This window comes from Cystoisospora suis, assembly GCF_002600585.1.
Source record: "Cystoisospora suis strain Wien I chromosome Unknown contig_6650, whole genome shotgun sequence".
NCBI classification, from domain to species: Eukaryota; Apicomplexa; class Conoidasida; order Eucoccidiorida; family Sarcocystidae; genus Cystoisospora; species Cystoisospora suis.
Window position 1 is genome coordinate 2,326 of NW_027159437.1, and position 22,141 is coordinate 24,466.

The 22,141-nt window shown below is 51.0% G+C and overlaps 2 protein-coding genes across 2 annotated transcripts; one reads left to right on the top strand and one right to left on the bottom strand.

Moving 5' to 3' along the window:
• Positions 1-233: 233 nt before the first annotated feature.
• On the bottom strand, positions 234-10,036 carry CSUI_010086 (heat repeat-containing protein; the record flags this gene model as incomplete). Its single annotated transcript, XM_068070192.1, has 9 exons — positions 9,080-10,036; positions 8,228-8,323; positions 6,964-7,041; positions 5,389-5,553; positions 4,614-4,647; positions 3,609-3,678; positions 2,104-2,177; positions 982-1,289; positions 234-380 (listed from the first exon to the last, which is right to left on the bottom strand). Exons 1-9 carry the CDS (start codon positions 9,467-9,469, stop codon positions 234-236), a joined length of 1,362 nt encoding a protein of 453 aa, XP_067917831.1. The 5' UTR covers positions 9,470-10,036.
• A 479-nt stretch (positions 10,037-10,515) lies between these two features.
• CSUI_010087 (ppr repeat protein) lies at positions 10,516-21,820 on the top strand. Its single transcript, XM_068070193.1, has 5 exons — positions 10,516-12,437; positions 13,677-13,861; positions 14,920-15,197; positions 16,089-16,458; positions 17,165-21,820. Exons 1-5 carry the CDS (start codon positions 11,258-11,260, stop codon positions 20,033-20,035), a joined length of 4,884 nt encoding a protein of 1,627 aa, XP_067917832.1. The 5' UTR covers positions 10,516-11,257; the 3' UTR covers positions 20,036-21,820.
• Positions 21,821-22,141: the final 321 nt, after the last annotated feature.

A 22,141-nucleotide genomic window follows, 5' to 3' on the forward strand; every position in this document is an offset into this window, starting at 1 on the left:
GCAGAATGAAACACCTCTGTCCAAATCAAAGCACCATCGTCATTCTCATCACTAGCCTCCCTACACCCCTGTACTACTGTCCATCCCCCTTGTTCTCCCCCCCCCCCTTCCCTGCCCATCCTTCCTCAGAATCTCTCATGTAAGAAGTCCCTCTAGTATCGGAGAGTCTTTCAAGGCTCTCCATTCTAATGTGCATGCCCGGATCTATGGAGTAGTTATCCTGCTAGCGTAAGTCAATAGGGAGCTCCTTGGCCCAGAAGAAGAGTCCCTGACAGTAGACAAAACAGGGTTCGTTTCGTTTCTTCTTTTCTTCTTGTCTCACCTTCCTCTCGATCGGCAGCGCATTGCAACACACCATCGACGATATGAGCGAACAGCGGCTGAGGAATCACACGACGTCGCAGCAGATGCTGAAGGTAGAATTCGATGTCTATGCGCATATATAGATATACATGGGACTGTGGAGGACATTGAGATAACATGTGTCACTAGGGTATAGACAAAGAGATCAGTGGCACATCATACATATCGAAGTCTGCCTAGACGTTAGCTCTGAAGACGAGCTTGGTTCGGGTCTTCCCGCAGGCGAACTCATTTCCCTCATACCTTTAGGACGCCTGTTCCTGATGTGGTAGATGACTAAATGGCCCTGTCTCTCGGAAGCGATTCCCCAGACGACTTCGGTGAGTCGTAAACTTCTCATTGAACTCCTTTCTGTTTTTTCGAACTCTCAAGAAGCCCCTCAGTAGATACCGCGAGGGTCGCTACCTACCGACCAAAAGAGCTGAGAAGTCATGCTGACGAAATAGATTCACTCTCCGAATGAACGTTGTTGCATGTGGGGCATGTAAGACAGGAACACCCTTTGCTTGAAGTACACCTCGATAGAAGCTAGAATGCCTTCTGATGCCAAGCCTGATGAGGCCCGTGCCCCCCGCACAAGAGTGAATGGTAAGGAAAGGCAATGAAGCTCGCACATACTTGCAGTTGTTTTTGCATGTCCATCTGCCATTGGCGGCGTTTCTCATACTGCTGTTGAACTCTTCTTTCTAATTCCGCTTGATGTTCGTGCTTGGTCTCTCCGTCACCTGGGGTGTTGACCTTCTCCGCTTCTTCCCGCAGTTCTCCCCCATGCGAGGATGTAGGCGAAGGGGGGGCGGCGACGGGTTGAAGGGCTAGGGAGAGAAGCTGTTGAAGCCAAACAAGAGCTGTAAGTCGGCAAAAGGAGTCGGGATTGCGAAGACTCTTGAGGACGACCTGGACCACAGCTGCAAGGTCTCTCACATCACCTGTAGGCAGGCCAGTAGTCAGCAGGGAGTATCCTACCTCGAGATGACGTATTCATCTAAACATATCCTCCACACGGTACGAAACACAGAATGCAGCAACACACGTATTTGTTTGCGACTTCACAGAGAGAAGACGAAAGCTGATTAAGATGCGAGCACGACACTGATAGACGACACGTCAGGTTGCATGGCCAAGGGATCAGGCGTCACGTCGGAGGCCTCATTAACGGATCACACCCAACAGCCTCAGGGTCCTACATACATAGATGATGCTGTGGTCCTCTCTCTCTCCCCCAGTATACATACATATATATATATATATATACAGAGAGGAACGTGCTTGCCCTGTTCAATACGAGCGAAGTTTCCTTACTTCTTCATCTAATGTCTGCATGCAAAGAAGTTGATGAAAGCCTTTTCCTTGAAGACAAGATACATTCCTGAACGGGAAACGTGAGACTACATAGCGACTCAGGAGGTTCCTTGAAAGACTCTATTCAGATCGAACGACCTCCATCTCAACACATTCTCCGCAGGAAAATTCATTCTTTCGCCGCCTAGCTCTCGCACACTCAGTCACATAGGAAGGCAGAACGCCAAGACACATGTACAGAGTCTACGCCGAGAGAAGAGAAAGCAAACATGAGGGAAGGACGATGTCGGTGCCCAACTGCCACCATGGAGAGGAGAGTCAGCTAGCGCTTTTTCTCCAATGAAAAGACAGGCAAAGAAACAAGTTAAGAAAGAAAAGACGAAGAAAAGACAGTTGTCACCACGAAGAGGTGGGCAGGAGCATTGTCATCAGAAAACTTACTTCTATCGTGAGCTCCTTCGCGGACTTCTTCGAGAAGACTCGCAACACAAGCGTCCGCTGCATGACGAATATCTCTGAAGACACCCTCACCATGACATAACGCCCTCATCCTCATCATTCCGGCAAGCTCTGTTTGACTCGAGAGTTCATTGATAGCACGACGTGTTGACCGTGTCTTATATTTCACAGACATGAGGGCTCGAACCAGTGTTGGGCAATGGCATGGCTCTGAGACAGAAACACTCCCTCTGCACTTCAACTCGGGTGGCGGCCCAACCGCTTGAACAATCCAGCGCCTACACATTACCTCATATGTTTATGTGTTCATAAAACACGGAGAGCTACACAAATGTGAATGAATACAGCTCGGGGGAGGGGGGCATTAGAACACAGAGATGGAGATACGACTTGCTTGCAAGAAGCTTCCTGTCCTCGGGCCTTTGACGGAGAAATTTTCACGCTAGAGAACGGAGATCATCAGGAGAGACTGCGTGAAGTGTGTGACGTAGATACAACAGGATCAAGTTCTTTTGAAAATGAAGCCAGCATCGCGTGAGATATACAAGCGCATCGATAGACCGAGGCTTGTGCAGCCCTACTCAGCCGCCTCGTGGGACTATTACAGACGTCCTCGTATTGGAGAGGAAGTCTATAATCATGACCGCTGCCGTGCAGGCCGGCGTATCAGCCGGAGGGGAGCCGCTCGCTGGAGCAAGTCGGCTCTCGCTCTACCCATCCAGTCTCTGTCACCTTGCTCTTACTATGAATGTCGCGAAGAACTGCTTCTTCCTCTCTACTAAAAGAAGGGGAGGAGAAAAGACCACACAGCTGCAGTGTATATACAGTGTTTCTTTGATCGCCTGTCACCGGTGTGAGGGACAATCACCGATAACTGCTTTCTGTCCTCCAACAGTCACTACTCTGAGTCTCATCCCCTCCCCCTTCTAGCCTGTGCCATGAGACAGCCAAAAAGACTAGATGTTGCTGGTGTTGTCGTCGTCGTCATTTCCAGGAAATGGTCAAAAGCAGGGCAATCCGTGATCGATTCCAAGCTTCTCCGCTGACACGCTAACACCATGAGACCCATTCCATGATGGTATCATAGCATACAAAGACAAAGGAAAGAGCACACACCTTCCTCTTCTTCTCCTACGACCGACACCCCGGGAGTCAAGTGATACGTATATCTCAAAGATTCAGCTCATTGCCTCCTGCTGGGACCGATGATGGTGAGGGGCTGGTCTTCTCCATGTCCGAAAAAGGCCTTGGGACGTTAAGAAGAACCATCCCCTCATACGTCTACGTTTTTCCGTTGATTAAGAGTAGGACAGAGCAAATACCAGAGCCCGAAAGCTAAGAAGATTAGAGAAGAAAGATTGATGCATGGATGCATGCGCTGTACTGAACAGATTTCAAATTGTGGCGGGTAAGCTTCATAAAGATGCCAGGGTTTCACCATGCTCCTCCATGAAGAAGAGATCTGCGAGCCAAGAATGATATCATACCTGTTGCTATCGGCTAACATCTCAAAAAGACTTTCAATAAAGAGATGTAGATACTGCAGCATGTCAATGTCTGAAGGCAACATAGGATAGAAAACAAACAGCAGAACCACTGGAGAGAGCATAAGACTGAGTCGATGATCAAGAAAGGAAGCGTGGACTCGCCGTCGGCAATACTGGGACGTGAAGCTCACGTCTGTTTGAGAAACCTCTGCTATTCTGAGAAATATGTCCGTCTATTCAGATCCACAAGGATAGAAGAGAGAAATGTGTGGAACTTTCTATAAGAAAAACCGATGACCAAAAAGCAAAGCCACGATCTGTATCACTCCGAAGAGAAGTGGTGCTTTCATCCACCCCACCATTCGAGCGGTTATCATGTTGGGTTCAAAGCCTTAGCAGACAGTAGCCTACCGTGAGAGATTCTCTTATTATTATTATTAGCCCCAGGTAAACACCTAAATAGAGAAAGCATCCGAAGTAACTAGCGCTGAACTCTCACTACGACGACGACTACTGTCAATACAAGGATGAGGCAATGAAATAGAGGAAGACGGATCGAAGCGTGCGGACTCTCTAGGATGATTGCCCGCCCAGGCGGGGCATGCGTACGTCCCAAACATCAAGCGAAACTCTCAGCTGTGTTGAAAGACGGTCTGAGATAGGTATCATGGCTACCATCTCAATCGAGTTCGACAAGACTGAAGAACTCAACCGATCCACACAATACTGAAGAAGAACGGCTGGCTGTTGATATCTGTCCCGCACAACACCTTGCTGTCGACAGGTGTAAAACACATCATGTTCATGGGCCGCTATACATGTATCTCTATTCTGGCAGATCGGCGGCTATGCAAACCAAGGACAGAATAACGTCAGTGTGTCAACAGGAGCAGAAATAGTCGGGTGGTCTTTGAGAGATAGACGTCTCCTTCTTTGATTTATGTCTCTCTACCTCTCTTTGATCTTCGAAGGAAGGATTTTCTTGTGTGCTGGAAACCACGTTACCTGGGACGGAGTCCAGAAGAGCAATCCACGATAGCTAAAAAAAGAAACGAGAGACAGCCAAACAGGCCGGAGGCAATAGGTAGGTCTACGTACCCAGTTGTTTCGCGCCTTGGTTTGTCGAAGAGAGAAGTGAAGACACAAACACTGCACTGCGACTAGTTCCTTAGCACACCCGCAGGTGTACAATGGAATAAGTAGGGCGGAACGACAAGACCGAACAAGGGTGCGCTTGAGGCACACTCCTAGGGAGAAAGGCCCGTGAAGCTTTACACGACTTGAGCTACATCGCCGTCACATGAAGCTGAGCTACTACTCCCACCGTGCGACTGTAAGAACATTGTACGAAGAAGAGGGCCTAGCGCTTGACCCACCGAGGCCAACTGGATAGATACAACGAATATCTGTCAGCTCTGACCATGTATGCACCACGAACGCACTTCAGCCGGGGCGCGAGGTCTCTGATGGTCTTCGACCGGAAATTGTGAAAACAAAGCGCATAGATGGTCTGAATCTATAGGCAGTGATGCCGGAGGGGGGGGGGGTGCCGAACCAGGAGAGTGGCAGCAATTTTATGTCCCCCTAGACACTCTACAGTAGAACTAAATGATTTCTCTTTACTCCACTAAGGTGAGAAACCCCTAGCATGGGGAGATTAAACTACCTATGTTGAGATGTTTCTTCTTTGGCCGTGAGAGATGACAAGTCATTGATAAGGAAGCTTAGACTGTGGCTCTACGACAATCATGTTAGGGTTTGAGAAAGCTTTTGTACGTACAGCGAGAAGTTTAATGAAGGGATTCTTCACCCGACATCTCTTGACAAGCAGAAGAAGAAAACTTTCTTTTCCTCCCCAGTTGACCGCAGAAACAAAGATCTCTTTGAGCAGTCGATCGACGAAGAGAATGCCGGCCCGGACGTCGTGATCGACATCCCCGTATAACTGAAGTAACAGTCAAAATGACCATACACATGACGTGTGCAAAAAAACATGAATCCACGTCCGCTGAGAAAGAAGAAAAGGGACCGCCACACGATTCTCCTCTCCCGTCCAACACTCAACCGGTCTGCAAAGAACTGCACCATGGCGAGACACTTGCTAACGCCCATGAGAAAGAACTTGCACGGGCGTTAGCAGAAAAGCAAGCTACTTGACTGTGTATCTCGCAGGTACGAATGACACGGATGAGAAAGACAGTGAGAGAGAAAAAAAAGTCTCCAGCTCAACAGATGGCGTGTCTACTTTCAGTATCTTTCCTTACTGAGGCAATTGACGTACAATGTCTAGCATTACAATATACATAGGGTAGCCCGCGGTTTCGCTATGATCATTTGCCTCCTCCTCCTCGTTCTCCAGTTCTTTGTCGAAATGCTTAAGTCGTTGTTAAAACGCAGCCATGCATGCAGGCAGGAAGAAGGAATGAGACCTACAGCCTGCCTCATGTAATGCGGTGCTACTCCACAACTACCGATTCTCGAAAGGTTGACAAGATCCCATGTCCAGGCCATTTGTCAACTGAGCCTAGGAACCCTCTGGGGCGTCGCTTATGATGCAGCGACTCTCGAGACATCAAAGTGAGACACCTGAGGGACGGCCACTTCGAGCTATGGCTTCACAGGCTCTATCCATTCATGAAGTTGCCAAGTAGACGTCTATAGACATGATCTCGCGCACATTCACAGCCAAATGAAGATGGTCACATGCAAACATAAGAGAGATAAGTTATGTGTTCGTGACACCTTTCACTCTCTGTACTTCCTCTTTAAGTGGTTCGAGTTTTGTGAAGATGACATGTCTTCTATCTATAGGTTCCATAGACACGTAGAGATATAGATGTAATGGATGACATACATGTGGAATCGTTCTAGCAACAAGAACAGGTATACAGCCGACAGACTCATAAGGGATACCCTGGACAAGAGCCCCCGTCGCCTTTGAATGACTACTTCAGGGGAATGTCGATCGAAGCCCTGTCGGCATGTCTTTTACGTCGACCCCGTTCACCGCCCCGGAACTGTGCCTTGTCAGGCATTCCAGCTACTCGTTTCAGGAGTCCAGAAACCACCTTTTGCGTCATTATGGATCTACGTCCGCCTGACATGTGAGAGAGAACGTCAGACAGGCAGTGAGCCTACTAGGAAGTAGACTGTCGCATCGAGCGAAACCGGGTTGAGATACAAGGCCCCTGGTTCTCAATCTTCACCATACTATGTCGATGTGACTCGGCAACTCGAAGAGATAGCTGAGGGCTGTTTCAAGTCTTGTGCCTCAAGAGAGAAAAGAACTCCACACCCCCGGTCATGGATTTCTCCTGCGAACAAGCGAGACTTTCTTGGAGGAGCATCAGCTCACCTTGCAGACGCCATCGAAGATATCATTCAGGAATTTCAAGGAAAGGTCCCAGGAAACCTTTAGAAGGTTGTATAAGGCCTGAGTTGTTGTGTCCGCATGTGAACAGGAAAAAGCAATACCAAATAAGAAACATAAAACCCACCACACAGACAAAGAGGGCGGAGAGACGACGAGGAACGACTAGTCAAGTCAGCTTCAACAGGAGCTTGTCAAAGCTTATTGGGAGATGACAGAAGAAAGCGACGCATAGATCTCATTGTTTTACCATTGATCTACAGGGCAAAAAGTCTAAGGAAAGATGTCCTGAAAGGACACACTAGACCGTAGGATGACCTCTGCCTAGAGACTACATCGACATGATAAACGAGAAGGATCAAAAGAATTCCATTGAACCACTGAGAAGCTATTTTTGTAGTCTGCCAGATGAAGACGGACACACGTCTCCTCTTTCTGTATTAATAACTTGTGTGCCTCAAATCACCTACACACTCACAGACACTAGCAGTCCTTCAAAACCTTTGTCTTCTTCTGCTGTACTACAGGACACTCGACTCGAGTAAACTGAGCGCCGACGCCACGAGTCGAGCCGTCATTGCTTGATTTGTATTGCGAAGTCACATAGCATTGGGAAGGCCTTCAGAGGGGTAGATACTTCCTCATCAGAGGCGTGCTGTCTACACAAGCAGGAATGTCTTCGAGGCGCCCCGTCTTCTCGCTGACGGGACCGTATACGACATGCATGCCCACATAGTACACGATGCCCTCCTACGTTGACCCCAGAGTTTTAGGGAGCTGTGTGACTAATGAAACTGTCACATCCATTTCTACTTCGCGCCCCCCATGCGAGCGTCTTTCTATTACCATAAGAGAAGGGGGAGGTTTCAGAAGGAGAGGCCGAGCCTGGTTTCTCTCGACTTCTCAGCGTGAAAGATCCCGCCGTTGTATGGGTGTTGCGATGAGATCAGAGGGAAAGATCATGTTTTGACAAGCCGACCAGAGAGCGGCGAGTGTACAGACACTGTCCACTGCGAAGCAATCCTTGTCGAGAACGGACAAGAACGAGCTGACAATAATCGAACCTCACAATCTCACGATCTTTTGGACGTTACACAGATGTCCTCAGAATTTCGACGATGAATGCTGGGGTGTCTGAGGAGAATGCGAGAAAACCGTCTGTGAGGGCTTCATGCGGGAAATGTGTTTCACATGCAAATCAAATCGAAAAAAGAAGGGCACCTCGAGGGCCTAGGTGGGTAATTCTTACCTCGCACGCGTAGTAGCGCACACGGGGCTCAGGGTCAGAGAAAGCGCTGAGGAGAGGTGGTATGAGTTGCGGTAGAAATCGCTCAAGCTCACTTCGCTGATTGGGATAAGGAGGAAGCAGGAAGACGGAAAGGGGCGACAATTACAAGCAACACACTACCCCCGATGAGGTATTCTCTAAGCTAAAGTAGACGACGCACAGGAGAGGAAAAGATACAAGAGTTCAGCACTGCGTATCAAGACAGACACTCCTCCGTCGCTTGAGTAGGTCCATACAGAGATGGCCTAGCCTGAGTCTTGTGAAGTTTGCTCTACAAGACCGACATATGCCCACTGAGGACAATTACCTTGGACGGAGAGGGGAAGAGGCGCAGCACATTATGAGTTACTTGGTAGCCGTTGACGCAGACGCACATAGGAGGCGCCGTACATGCGCGTAGATCTGGATAACGGCAGGGAGAACTACCGCAGCCAAGTGACACAGTAGGGAAGGGACGCGGAAAGACGTCACCCTGCCAGTGCTGCTAACTCCATCTCGAAAGAGGTATCCATGCAGATGAATAGATGGTCGTTCTTGGCTCCGCTTTACATAAGATGACCTCATAAGCATAGCCCCCCCCCGCCCTCCGGACAAAAGGGGTTAGAGATATGGCCCTTTCTCCTGTAAGAACAAGCTAAGGCCTGCACTCTTACAATGCACAAGTAAAGGTATTCTGACTTGATACACCACACACACGCGACGCACCCCAACAGAGGAAGAAGAAGTGAGTATCACGAGAAGCAGTTGTAAGTAGTACTCTGAATGCAGGCCGCAAGTGGTCCCGACCCGAGATTCCCCCGATGAGGGCTTTACCTCGAGGGCTATGGCTACAGAAGCAAAGGCAATCAGGCCACCTTTGCGATGGTTGGGTAGAGCATGAAGAAGGAAATCTTCGTGTAGGGCTGAGATGATGTCACGTATGCATCTTTCCTGCGTGGAGACAACTCGCCAGACCTGCAGGATCTGGTCCTCAAGGGGTTGGTGATCTGGATGTTTTTCACCAAGCTGCGCTTGTCTCATCTTGAGGTCTTTCAGCTGTTCCTGAGCAGCTGTCATCTGCTCAAGAGCTGCCCGGACGGCACCTTCAATCTCTTGTCCGGCTGCCTTCCTCTTGTCGTAGCTCTTGTCACCTAATAGCCGGCTGACGTTTCCTCCCAGAAGGTCGGCCAGCTTGGACTGGGGCGGGGTTGTATACGAGTACATTTTGTAAACTGTCCGGCCTTAGTTTGTCACTTCCGTCAAAACCATATTTGGTTTCCCTTTCGTAGCCAAAACGGTGGTAAGGGAGGATGCGGCGGTATAGAGAGAAAGTTGTACACACACTAGTTTTCTTGTCGTCCTGTCGTACTCCAGGAAGAGTTACACATCACGGGGGCACTCTGTGTCGGCAATTCCCTGGCAAGCAGAAAGTAAGCACACTAGACGGCCTTCAGACTTAGCTCATGAGAGGGTTGACACCCAGATCACTCAAGTTTGAAGCAGTCGAGCCGTGCAGCAGTAATGTCACGATCTAGGTGCTTGCTCGTACGTCTGAGCTATCATGAGCACACTGGGGCACCACTCGACTACTGCTGAAGACGGGGTGCTTGCAGCAGTTGAGGCCCCCTGGAGTTGCCTTCAGCCCCCCCCTCCTCCACTGTCAACAGCTTTTTGGCTTGCGAGCCCCAAACTCGCCGCCCTATCTGGAGCTTGCGGCTGCGACCTTCAAGAACGCGTTGGTACGGAAACTCGAGCGTTACAGCGGTAATGAATCCGAACCCCAGGGCGCTTAACAGAAATGAGAAAATCTCAATCCAGTTGAATACAGAGCGTTTCTTGAAGGTTTTCGCCGTCTCCTGAGTGCGGCTGCCTGCATGCTGTGCTCGAGTCCGGTGTGACGTTTCGCAGCAGGCGCCTGCGCGGGCCCCTGAGGCGGGGCGACTGTCCAGATGGAGTGATGTGAGGCCTTTTTTCAAGAGCCGGCAAAACAAGGTGAGTGCTTGCAATTGAAGACAAAGAAGTTCAAGGATGTGGTTCAATCTGCGTTCACCAGCGAGCACTTCAACAGTTCATAACTGCGCGGCGACTCCCAAAAGGAAAAACCCTGAGCATAATCTATGGCAAGAGAGCTCCTTCGCTCGTCAGACACCGACTAGTCGCAGACACTAAACCCAGCGTGGCTACACAAAAGAAAGGCACTTACCCATTGACGCGGTGCACAGCTGGGTGCCCGTCACATACCCCCGCTATGTGGCGACTTCTAATAGATGTGTGTGTGTGTACCTCTGTGTGTTGCTTGGACTTACGGACGGATAGCTGCTCTTTGGCGCAGATTTTCAGGTGTGAAGCTGGAGACCTGGTGGCGTGTAGGAGGGAAAACATTGCGGTGTGCGTGGGGGTTGGAGGCACGCACGACAAGCGGCTCGCTACTTCGCGTACGCGTGTCACGGGGACTAGCTGTGTCTCGATTCTCGGATGAACGAACTGTCAAGAGATGGGGCACCGACAACTCGCGTCCTACTCTCTTTTTTCTGGCTTGAGTTAGAGCGTCACACATTCTTGTCTTCTTCTGTTGTCTTGTTTGCTTCCTCAGCAGTACGCGGCGACAAAGTGGAAACGGTGTTCCGTGCATTTCCGTGTGCGATATTTGCTGTCATGGCACATTGTGTCTTGGACCGCGAGCGGAAACCGGGGGAGGGCGACAATGGCGGGTTCTCTATCCAGGTGTCCAACCGGTCGTATGCATGACACAGGAAAGATCTGTTCTGTTTTCCTGATTTTCCTTGGTCTGTTGTGACTGTCTCTCGTTATCCGAAGTCCGCCTTGGAAGCTGGGACGCAGACCCGCCTCCAGTTTGAGTGTGCGTCTTCTTCCTACACAGCACCCCAGCATACGCGACGTCCGGAGCTTCATGCACCTCCGTCTCGGCGAAACACCGCCTCCTGAGCAGAGAAGTGACTTCTTTACGTGCGGCACGTTTAGAGAGCAAACGCTTAGTTCCAGACAAGGAAAATGCGATTTACGGGAGGGTTTTTGCGCCTCCCATGTTCTTCCCCTGGCCACTCAGTTTCTCAGGACATGCAAAGAAGACCGTTGGTTTTACTGTGTCCTTCACTACTAGCTTTCTTGATACTCATAAACTCACATAAACACCGGCAGCCGGTTTCCATAGTGGAAGCGGGTGCAGCGTCGATCCTTCATTCAGTTTCGAGGGGGGGCAATGCATGCTCCGCGCATCAATGCCCGACACCAGTTCCATCGCTTTTTTCCAAAGCGAAGATGCGAGAGTCTTGGCATTCTGTTTCTTCCGCGCCGCGACTCTTCTGTAATCTAGAGGCGTGCAATCATGAGAATCACGATGGGGAAACAAGCTGGGGAAAAAAAGGAAAACTGCAGCAAGGGGCACCTTTGCGGCATCGAAGTCGGCGATGCTTTGGATCATATTATCGCAGCGCAGGCGTCGGGTGGGCTGAAAAAGCTGGAGAAGGAGCGCGGGTAAATGGAATCCAGAAGAGAGGAAAGCAGCATTTCTCAGGAAGACAGCCCCGCACTCGTACGCTGTCTCCTTGTTCTCTACGGGATACCTCTCTTCTGCCTTCTGCTTACTGCGCACGAGATTCTCCTTTCCGATCCGAACCAGGAGAACCACCCGTTCCCTTGTCGTACGTCCGCATTTCTATGGGCCGTGTCTCTAGCAACGACACTTCTTGTTTTCTCCCTTTCTCTCAACTGCCTCACACCTCGCTTCGTTGTCCACCGTCACGGTATTTAGATTCAACCCGCTCTCCTGACGCCACACCTATATTACGTAGACAGCAGCAGAGCTTCTTGCCAAAGCATGCACGATGTGCTGCGTTTCATGAGCCAAGGCTTGCGAATTCTCTCTCCATCTTTCCGGCCTTTCACCTGGCGTCGCAGCAGTCTCAACCGTCTCCAACCCTCACACGCCTCCCTGGCAGCAGCGTTTCGCCTTGCTTCCTCTCCATCCACGACTTCCGACAACACTGTGAGGGCTCGCGGTCGCGTCTGCAACTGAATGGCAGGCGGTTCGCAGCTTTGAGTAGTTACAAAACCGCCCTTCTAGCACACGGAAGAGAACTAGAAGACACTAGCGATGTGGAAAAGAAGCTCACCCCACTGCAGATTGATTATCGCAAGGCGTTTGACCTCCTTGAACAGGCGGACCCTACAGGTATCCGGACATAGGGGGACCGCCGGTCGTGCTGCGTACCTGAGGGGCGATCCCGCCGCAGGAATCACTTAGCTAACACGGGTTCCTCCTCAAAAAGCTGCGATCGGTCGAAGAGCTCTACACAAGGAACGCTTTCTTTTCTCTTTGCATTTCATCTCTCAATTCCCCATGCACTCATATCTATTCGTGGATGCCGTCCACCGTGGCTTGATGAAGCATGCACCGAGAATATCTATCTATCTATCCTTCAATCTATCTTTAATCTATCTACCAGTCTATCGATCGAGCTATCTATCTATCTATCTATCTATCTGTCTGTCTCTCTTTGCTCTATCTTATATCTCTCTTTAATCTATCTATCCATCTAGTTCCTGGTTTCATATCGTTTGGACCCCTGTGAACCTGGGTACCTCTACCTCCTCCCTGTATACATCCATATACCGGGCCTGCTGTATCTGCAAATAGATCTATTTCTTTTTGTGTACAGTGGAGACATCTATCGCCACCTGTCGCATATATGTCAACTGCCGGAATCGGCTTTTTAGTCGGATCTCATTTTCTGTCTTCACATGTCATCTCAGGTGATGTTGTATATTTCCTCGTACCTTTTCCCATTCACGCTGTCCTTCTGTATTCATTCACCGTATTCTACTGGCATACGCACATACACTCATGTCGTCGCATGAGCCTGGTCGCTCACGGGGTTCTACGTACTCCGAAGTCAAAGATGTATGCGTGCTCTCCTACCATGCTGCCGTACCGGCGCTCAAGCCCCTAGGCGAGGTCTCCATCAGCTTGTACTAACGTAGGCAGCAGCAGTACCAGGCACCGGGCAAGCGGAGTCTGCGGGGGGGGTTGGCCGACTGATAGTCTTGCAGCCTTTGAGTTTCACTGACAAAGATCGACTGTGTTTGTTGTCTTGAAGGCGTTTGTCTGAGGGGATGTTCAGTGCAGTTCGGCGACACTTCTGTTGGGCAGATAACAAGGCAGCTGAAAAGCCTTAAAAGGGGTTGACATTGCACGGAGTGATCTTCTTTTTCTCAGCTGGGACAACAGGTGCACATGAGCCATTAGAGAGAGAGAGTAGGGCGGTGCAGGGCCAGTTTTGAGGTGGGAGATCATCGAAAGTAGGTGCGTCGATGGTGATGATGACGATGACAACGGCGACCATGGGGGGGTGGATCACGGTTTGCTTACGAAACGCCGGCCACTGAGCGTATGGATGTTTTATCTCTGTAGGAGTTCAAGCGATAACAGCGGCGTATAATGCTGCATTACACGCATGCGAACGGCAGCAGGATCGTGCAGGGGCCCTCGGCATATACGCAAGCATGCGCGAAAACGGCATCCGTGTTGATGCCGTGACACTACATTCTCTTTTCGCGCTTCTTGAGAAATTCGGAGACGACACAGCAATCCTCCAGGTGTGTTTCTTCGGGGCTTAGATGAGCTATTAATACGCCTTCCTGCTCGGAAACTAGCCTTGTTGGCATACACGAGAGTTTCTATCTGTGATGTGCTCTTGTCTGCGTATACCCCACTTGAGCTGGAAAAAGATCGTCGGGGGAAAAGAACTATTTTCCCTTTATCTGTGGTTATGTATGCGTAGCTAGTCACGTATTTCTAGCAGGCGTACGTAACTGTGGACAGTCGACTGCCTTGCGAGGACCCATATCTTGCCGGGCTGGTGACTTGAAGGAAGAGTCCGAACCCCAGTGGTTTCGGCACTCGCGTTCACGTCACAAGGACGGTAGGCAGACGGTCTTCTCTCGCGCCACCCCCCTTGATGACATAAGCAGACATCAGCGGGTGACCTTCCAGACAAACACTCACTCGAATGGTCGTTGTGATGACGAACAGGAAGAGTTCATTTGTACGCTATGTCACGTATTTCTTCTCTTTTGAGAAGGGGATTCGTGGTCCACGAGACAGAGGCGAAAGGGAAGCATGAGGGTTGTGCCAGCACTCGTTTCCTGTGTCTGTGTCTTTGGAAATATAGCCAGACTTTCTTGAGCTAAAACCTTCATGCTGTAATTCTTCAAGTCTTGTTGAAGGACGCTCCCTGCTACGATTCATGGGGGAGGCACCCTTCAGCCGGCCCGTTGTTTCGTCTCTTTTCTTCTGGCGTTGTGATAGTCTGAAGAAAGACAGTGAATGAGGTGTTGAAGAAGCCTCCTTCTCATTCTGCTCCATAGCCCGTTATTGACAGAGATGCCTTTCTTCTATAATTCGTATCGTACGACGTTGAGAGTGGGTTGCGTATCATTCTCAACTCATACTGAGAAGGGTACGGTAGAGAGAGTCCTTCGCTTGTTGTGCCCCGTCATCCCTTGTCCTATACGTAGCATTATCGTTTTGCGCTTCACCGCTTCTGGTGTTATCTCTCTGTAGTCATAACTGTCACAATATGTACGACTGTTTTGACTGCCATCTCACGTGGGCTGGATGGCGACACGTGTCTTTCTGACATTGTGCGATGTAGATTCTGGAGGAACTCGAAGCAGGGGAGTCGGCCGGTGTGCTGATCACGCCTACTTTGCTAGCTCTAGCTATCTCAGCATGCTGCAGGGGATGTAACGCGCCAGCAGCAGTCCGGTTGATGGAGCAGCTGAAGACTCTTCTTCGACAGAACACCGATCAATTCCTTGCGAATTTCAGATCCGCGATTCCACCAGACACAGCTGACATCGCCGCCGCTGTAGCTTACCCCCCGGCGACGGTGTATGCACAGCTTGTCGTAGTCTTAACCCATGCCGCAAGGTAAGAAAAACATGCGATATACAGGTTTCATCAGCGTTGAACGACATGAGGCGGTCACAATGGAAGTATCGGCTGGTACTAATAAAATCAACTTTTTCAGTGCCTATATGGCAAGGAACTACTGCTATATGAGTAGGAAGGTGACAGCTTTAGCACGTCTCTTTGCAAACCGAGCGTCGTAACCAAGACTTCGAGGAGTGTTCTCTTTGGCAGAAACAGACTGTGTAGAGAGATGAGATGATCAGGAGATGACAAAAGCGTTCTCCTTCAGTTCGCGCGCTCATCGCACATTCACTTCACGAAGAAGATAGACAATGACAGTATTCGGAAGGTCGGCCACTGTTTCCGGAGCATGAGTGAGAAAGAGAGTTTTTTTTGTACGTTTGCGTGGTTCTTCACCTCTTACTTCATCCAGTTTCTATATGCTCGGAACTGAGTTGAGACGACTACCATCCGGATAAGATGGCACAGATAAACTGCCGATCTCGGCTCTGGCGGCGGGTAGAGAAAGGCACGAGCAACAAAAGAGCGCGTTTACTTTATGGACGGCTGTCCTTCACCTCATGCCTTCCAGGAAGAAAGGCATGACCGTGTACGGGTCCCGGCGTCAGGGTGGAAGGGCGTTGCTCTTCTTTTCGTACAGCTGTGCAGAGTAGTAGGGACTATAAAAGGCGAAGCCGTAACTAACTAGACAGCGTATCGAGTTATGGGAGCTCCCGGTACCTACTCGCTGACCACCCTGAGAGTAACGGTGGCGACACCGGCGCATACTCCTTTGAATGAGCCGAGCGCCATTCCACGGCGGGGGTTGTTTCCCTGTACGTGCGTATTTAGCGGAAATACCTTGTGAGTTGTCTTTGTTTCAAATGTACTCGGTCGGTGCCAACTCAGGTATGATGAAGCCTTGAGGTACTACGAGGAAATGAAGGCTTTGCAACGCCGTGTACTTCTCCGGCAGCGTGGCTTACAACGACAGATGGAGTCACGAGCCGAACAGCTTGAACGTGAGGCGAGACGCCAAGGAATGGGAGATTCCGAGCGTCAGCAGATGCTACACAACCTGAACACCCACATGGTGGAACAACAGCAGACACTACTCGAGGACTACCAACCTTCCACTATAGCAATCAACGCTGCACTCGAGGCGTGCCTTTGCACAGGACGCCTGAGACAGGGTCTGTTGATTTATCAGGAGGACGTGCGTTTCGCTGAACAGCAGATGAGGCTCGCTGGGGAAACACTGAACCAAACTGAACCCCCGGTAGGCCGGAAGAGGATGAAGAGCAGTCAAGAAAAAACACTAGTCGACAGTTGTTTGCTGCTATACAGCGAAGTTCTGGTGGTATGCAGCACTGGACGGGTGTTTAGTCCGGTCTGCGTTATACTGCCGGACATTGCCGGGGAAGGTACTTAGCACCAGCCAAACGCTAAGAGACCAGCCCCGAGGGCTCCTGTCTACTGGCGTCCGTGGAAGGTGAAGAGTGGGGTGTCTCCTGTCTCCACTTAATCTGAATGGAGAATGCGTGGATTGCTGGCAATCTGAAATGGCAAGCTCGCGCCCCGAGTGAAGCTCTGCTGAAGAAAGCCGGATCCTGTTTAGAAGTGACTTGTAGCTTCGTAGGCCCTTCAGCTTTTTCCGTACGCGGATGTGTACGCTCATTGTCTGTCGGTAACCGCTCAGGTCGACATAGTTCGATTTTTCAGATGCAGTGCACCATGCGCATGCGGTAAAGGCCCGGAGCAACTGTGATTTGAAGCAAGAGTGCATGGATGTATGCGGGAATTTATATCCGTGTACGAATGTGTATGTGTGTATATATATGAGTACGTCTGTACGTGTGTAGAGTATGTATGTGTGTCTGCGTATGTATGTACGTATGTCTACGTATATGTATATATGTATGCATGTATATATATATATATATGCATGTGAAGCTGCTCACTCCCGACGATTTTGTGCAATGCAGGTTAGCAAAGCGGAGCCGAACCTCCGGACTTTTGAGCTGCTTCTGCGGCTTTGCGGGCAGCAACATCAGGTCCCTGCCCTCGAACAAATCTGGCGCGCTTTCGAGCAGAGGCGACGTAACTCAGTAGACACAGCCAGCCACCACACGTTCTCCCTACCTCATGCGGCCTCGTGCTATTCCGCATGCATTACAGGGTTTGCTCAGGCGGGCCGATGGGAAAGGGCTCTCGAATTACTCCTTAACCTTCACCAGGAAACGGGGAAACTACAGGAGCGTCACCGGGAGCAGGTCAGTCGCATGCTGGCCGAGACGAACGTGCGGCAGACCCCGGTAGCGGAGCATCAGAGTTCGGCTTTCCAGCAGAAGAAAACGGAGACGGGTGAACCACGAAAGCGCGGACCGGTAGAGCCTGATGCTGGTGGTTACTGTGATGATCGGAACGCGAACACGAAACTAGAGAAGGTAGAAGAGAGAGATGTGAACCTGACTGAAGTCGGGCTGGTGGGACCAGGCGAAAGTGGAGTATCTGTAGAGCCATATTTATCTGTTTTGCTGGCGTGTAAAGATGCTGGTGAATGGCGCGCAGCTCTCGGAGTACTACGGCTACTTCAGCAAAGACATCAGCAGCGCCTCTTGCTCTACAATGTAGAAAAAGCCGAGGAATCACGGTTGAGAGGTTCTCGAGACAAGTTCGAGCAGAAGCTTCTTGTACTGCGCAAGGAACTCGCGGAAAGACAGAAGAAGCTACGACCGGAACCGACAGCCGGCGTTCACGCCACCCCTTCTGACTCGCGGTCGAAAGGAACAAGCCCAGCCGGACAGAGGAATCTCAGTGTAGATACGAGTGAACCTCCAGGCGTCGCGCTTCTACAATGTTTGGATCCTCCGGCAGTTGGTCGAACGCCGCTGCCGCCAGAGTTCCCGTTTGCAGCATTCGCCGCAGTGGCTGGCGCATGTGCTAACGCTCGGGCTTGGCGTCAGGTGTTAGCTGTTTGTGCGGAGTTTGCTTCTCCTAAATGGCAAAGTGCGGTCAAATCAAGTGATATTGCTTCACAAGGGAAGGTGGAGGAAGGAAAGGTGTTTGCGACAGCGGCAGCGGCTCTGCACGAGAGCGAGGAGGACACAGGGACTCAAGCTCCGTTGGAAGTTCAGAAAGAGATCCAGGCATACAAATTGATTGCCTTGTTGCGATTGGGAATGGAGGAGGCCGCAAGACAGCAATGCCGAGTCATTCGGAGGCTCTTGTTGATACAGCGCCAGAAGGATGAACGCAGAGAAAGAGAGTATCAACGACACCTCGAGAGAATCGGGTCTTGGGAACATGACAACAGGAGGAAGGTGGAAGAACCCGGGGGAGACTGGTCGAGAGTTCCGGAAGGATCAGAAGGCAAAGTGTGGCACGGGGAAGGAGGGGACGATGATAGCAAGTCGGGGATCGCAGGCGTGGCCTTGAGGCTCGCTGAACAGATGTTACGTCCAGAGGAGCTTCCGCCACGTAGTCCGAGTGACGTCGGAAGGGGGCTTGGGTTGGAGGAAGAAGTTGTCTCGACCCGCAGATGCAGAGACGCAACACCCGGTATGGGGTACAAGCAAAGACCGGGTTACCGGCCGACTTGTGAAAGCGTGTCCCCTCCGCCCCCAGCTTCAGAATACCCTCCCAATGTACGTGCAATGTCCTCCATGGCTCCGCGACACCCCGGTGAAGCCTTCGCCTCTCCTACTGACGGTGTTGGCTTTCAGAAGGCTGCGAGGTGCGACCACTTCTCACTGGCCCCGTCAACAGTGTCTGATCGCCTCTCCGCGTCGTCTAGCGACCCCGAACAGCCAGATGCCCCCCCCCGCGAGACGGTTGTCGAGGAGAAAAAAGATCGCAACAACACGCCAGTCAAGTGCGACACAGCCGTGTCACGACAGGAGTGCACGCGACAGTTTACTGAGGGCGAAATCCATGAGCATCCTCGTGCAGGGCCTGTTTCTGGACGAGACAGTTTTTCGTCTCGTGGAGGGACACCTATGTCCTTGCCCCGTTACCAGCGGACTGATGAGAACGACAGTGAGAGACTCCAGCTGACAAAGAGACACACCGAGCAATTTCCGTCACAGTCTTCTCATGATCCGAGAGGGGCTGAAGGTGTCCCGGAGGAACAGATGGCCGAGACGACTCAAGTAGGTATGAAAGAGGAGAGTAGCTTCACTAGCGTGGATTCGCGAAGAAGTAGGACCGCTCTCCATACAAGTCGGGGAATGACTGAACTGCTGGCTCGACTGGAACCGGCCCGCGAACAGGAGGCTCGGCTACTCGCAGAAAAGTTGGATATAACACGGCGAGCTACGGAAGACAGTAGGGTTTCACGCGAAGGAAAGGAAACGCCGGGAAGAGGATATGAGGCCGCGGAGAACGGTGTACACTTCAACAATTCAGAAATCCGTCAGTACGGTCGGAAACATTGGGATGAAGTAAAGCTCGGAGTGCAGGCTGGAGAGGCAAACGAGAAGGGAGATGGAAAAACAGGACTTGGCGAAGGGAAGGATCGACAGACTCAGAACCTCCTTCCGTACTCCCACCATATACCCAAGTCAGGAGCACCTTCTAGTCATCGAGCAAGTCTCTCTCCGCTAGTGAAGACTCCTCTGGATTCCTACTCAGAAGAAGTAATGGCTTCGGACAGCTCTAGAAGAAAGCAGCATTTCGAGAACCAACGAGAGATGGACGACGAGATCACAAACAGGCTAGCTGAAGGGAGCCCGGCAGCAGCTGCCCTAGCAGGGCACGACGGTCTCCGAACTGCTGCGTTTTTGAGTTCTATACTTGGGTCTCCAAGGACAGTACTGTCACATATGACACAAGAGGGCGTGTCAGTGGACGAATAAATAAGATGAAGAGAGCAAATGAGAGATTTTTAGCGTAGGAAACAAGAGCCCGGCTGAAGCATCTCGAGGGTCGTCGCCACCGAGCGCCCCGCACGGTGGAAAGACAATGGCGAGGTACATAGAAAACAGTGAAACTGTAGACAGAGGGTCCGACTCGGACCGGTAATAGGGCCGTCATGAGAGGCAGAGAAACCGAAGACGAAGAGAACACTCAACAAAAGGCGGGTACGCAAATCGTCAAAAACTACCGCGAGCCCCCCTGCAAGGAGTCCTTGCGTCGGTAGCCTTTTGTAGACCCGAAATGTGCAATTACATTCTTCTGAGGACCCTCTTGTAGCAACTGCGATCCCGGTTCAACCCACTTTCACTCGCAAGCGAATGCTGGAGGCAGAGACACTTCTATGCTGGCTAACCAATGTTTTCGAGGAGGAATCGGTTATGCTCTGGCAGAGTGGGCTCCGGGTTAATCTTTGGCAAAGTTTGCTTAGAGTAGAGCTGCCCAGGAGCGCTCCTGCAGACTAGCCCGATGTTTTTTGTGTGCCTCGGGCCTCTAGGGGACCGCTTAGGTCACTGTAGCGCAAGATGCGCGGCGACCCTCTACAGGAGCATGCTGCTCAACTCGAAGGCGAGGGACAACCCTGAGCAAGCTACCAGAGGCCTCAAAGAGAAATAGCGACCGCGCCGGGCAGCCTGAGGTGCTGCACCCCGGCGGCCATGGTGTGATCGTGTCTGCTCGGAACCCACGATAGAGTGGCGAGAAAGATAGATCCAAGCTCGAGGCGACCTCTTAGCTGTTCTAAAGCGCGCAGCGACGTCGCAGATGTAGGGGATATCCCGCTGTCACGCCTGCCCCGAGAGAAAACACGGCTTGCATGCGACCTGCGGGTGGTCTTCCCTACCGAAAAAGCCACCGCCACTGGATCTTTTTGGAAGGGCAACGCCTGGGGCGCCAGGGCCGGAGAACTCCTATATGTATTCCTCCGAACGAGCAGAAGAACCCGAGGAAACGGCAGCGCCCCGGCCTTCTTAGTGATATCGAGAAGGAGCCCGACAATGAGTGAAGCGGACCGAGACGAGAAGTTCAAGGATGCCAAAACAACTGTCTCCTCTCAGGCAGACCCGCCCGTGGAGCACAGCAAACTAACGAGTACATACACCCGAAAATACCTAGGCCGTCAGAACATCATAACACTGCTCAGCTGTGCTCGCCCCCCAGTTGTGTATCTTTGCAAACCTGGGAAGATAGGCACTTGACCAACGAGCCACACGTGCGCATTCTCCAGTGCTGCAAGGCCGTGACCTTGTGTAGTCCTCAATCACTCTTACGCAAAAAAGCAGACTGGAGGAAGGAGAAGACCGTTGCATGCGGCTCCAAATGTCGTTCCCGTACCACGTTGAAAACACCCTTGTTTAGCAAGAAGAGCGTGATTGACATGGATGGTAGTAATGCATTCCTGGGCACCAAATACCATGTGCTTCATTCCTTCTGTTCAATGAATACGTGGTACGCTGGACACGTGCGTAAAGTGTCAGTCTGCAATCCATCCATATATGTATATTGTCCCGAGTTTCTTAAAGTTTTACACATCAGTGCAAACTGAAGGTAACGGGACTCCTCTGGCTTTGTTTTGTCGCCTCGCCCCGTTATACTAAATCGGCAGGTGTAGTAACGCCTCGCCGGTCTAACGGCGAAAGACTTTCACTCTCCTTTTCTGAGTGATACAGCTTTCATGGGTCATCCCGCCTTCCCAGTTCTTTTCTCTCGCAGTTTTCTTGAAAAAAAACAGCCTTACTCTGCTCTTATGAACGACGCATGTTCCGAGCAGTGAGTTGTTCACAACGAAGTGGTACCGATGGTTATCAAAGACGGAATCAAATCCTTCGCCTACCACCACGGCAGAGGAGCGCCTCAAACAAAAACAACGACGCTTAAAAGCCAGCTTTTTGGAATCCTCAGCTTCCCCCGCGCCTGCCTTCCCGCACAAAGCTTGTAAGGAAGGCAGAACGCTGCTAGGTAGACCTACAGCAGATATGCAGACGCGGGCTTCATTTCAAACCTGTTGACGATGTTGACCACAATGGCGCTTTGCCAAACAACATCCATGT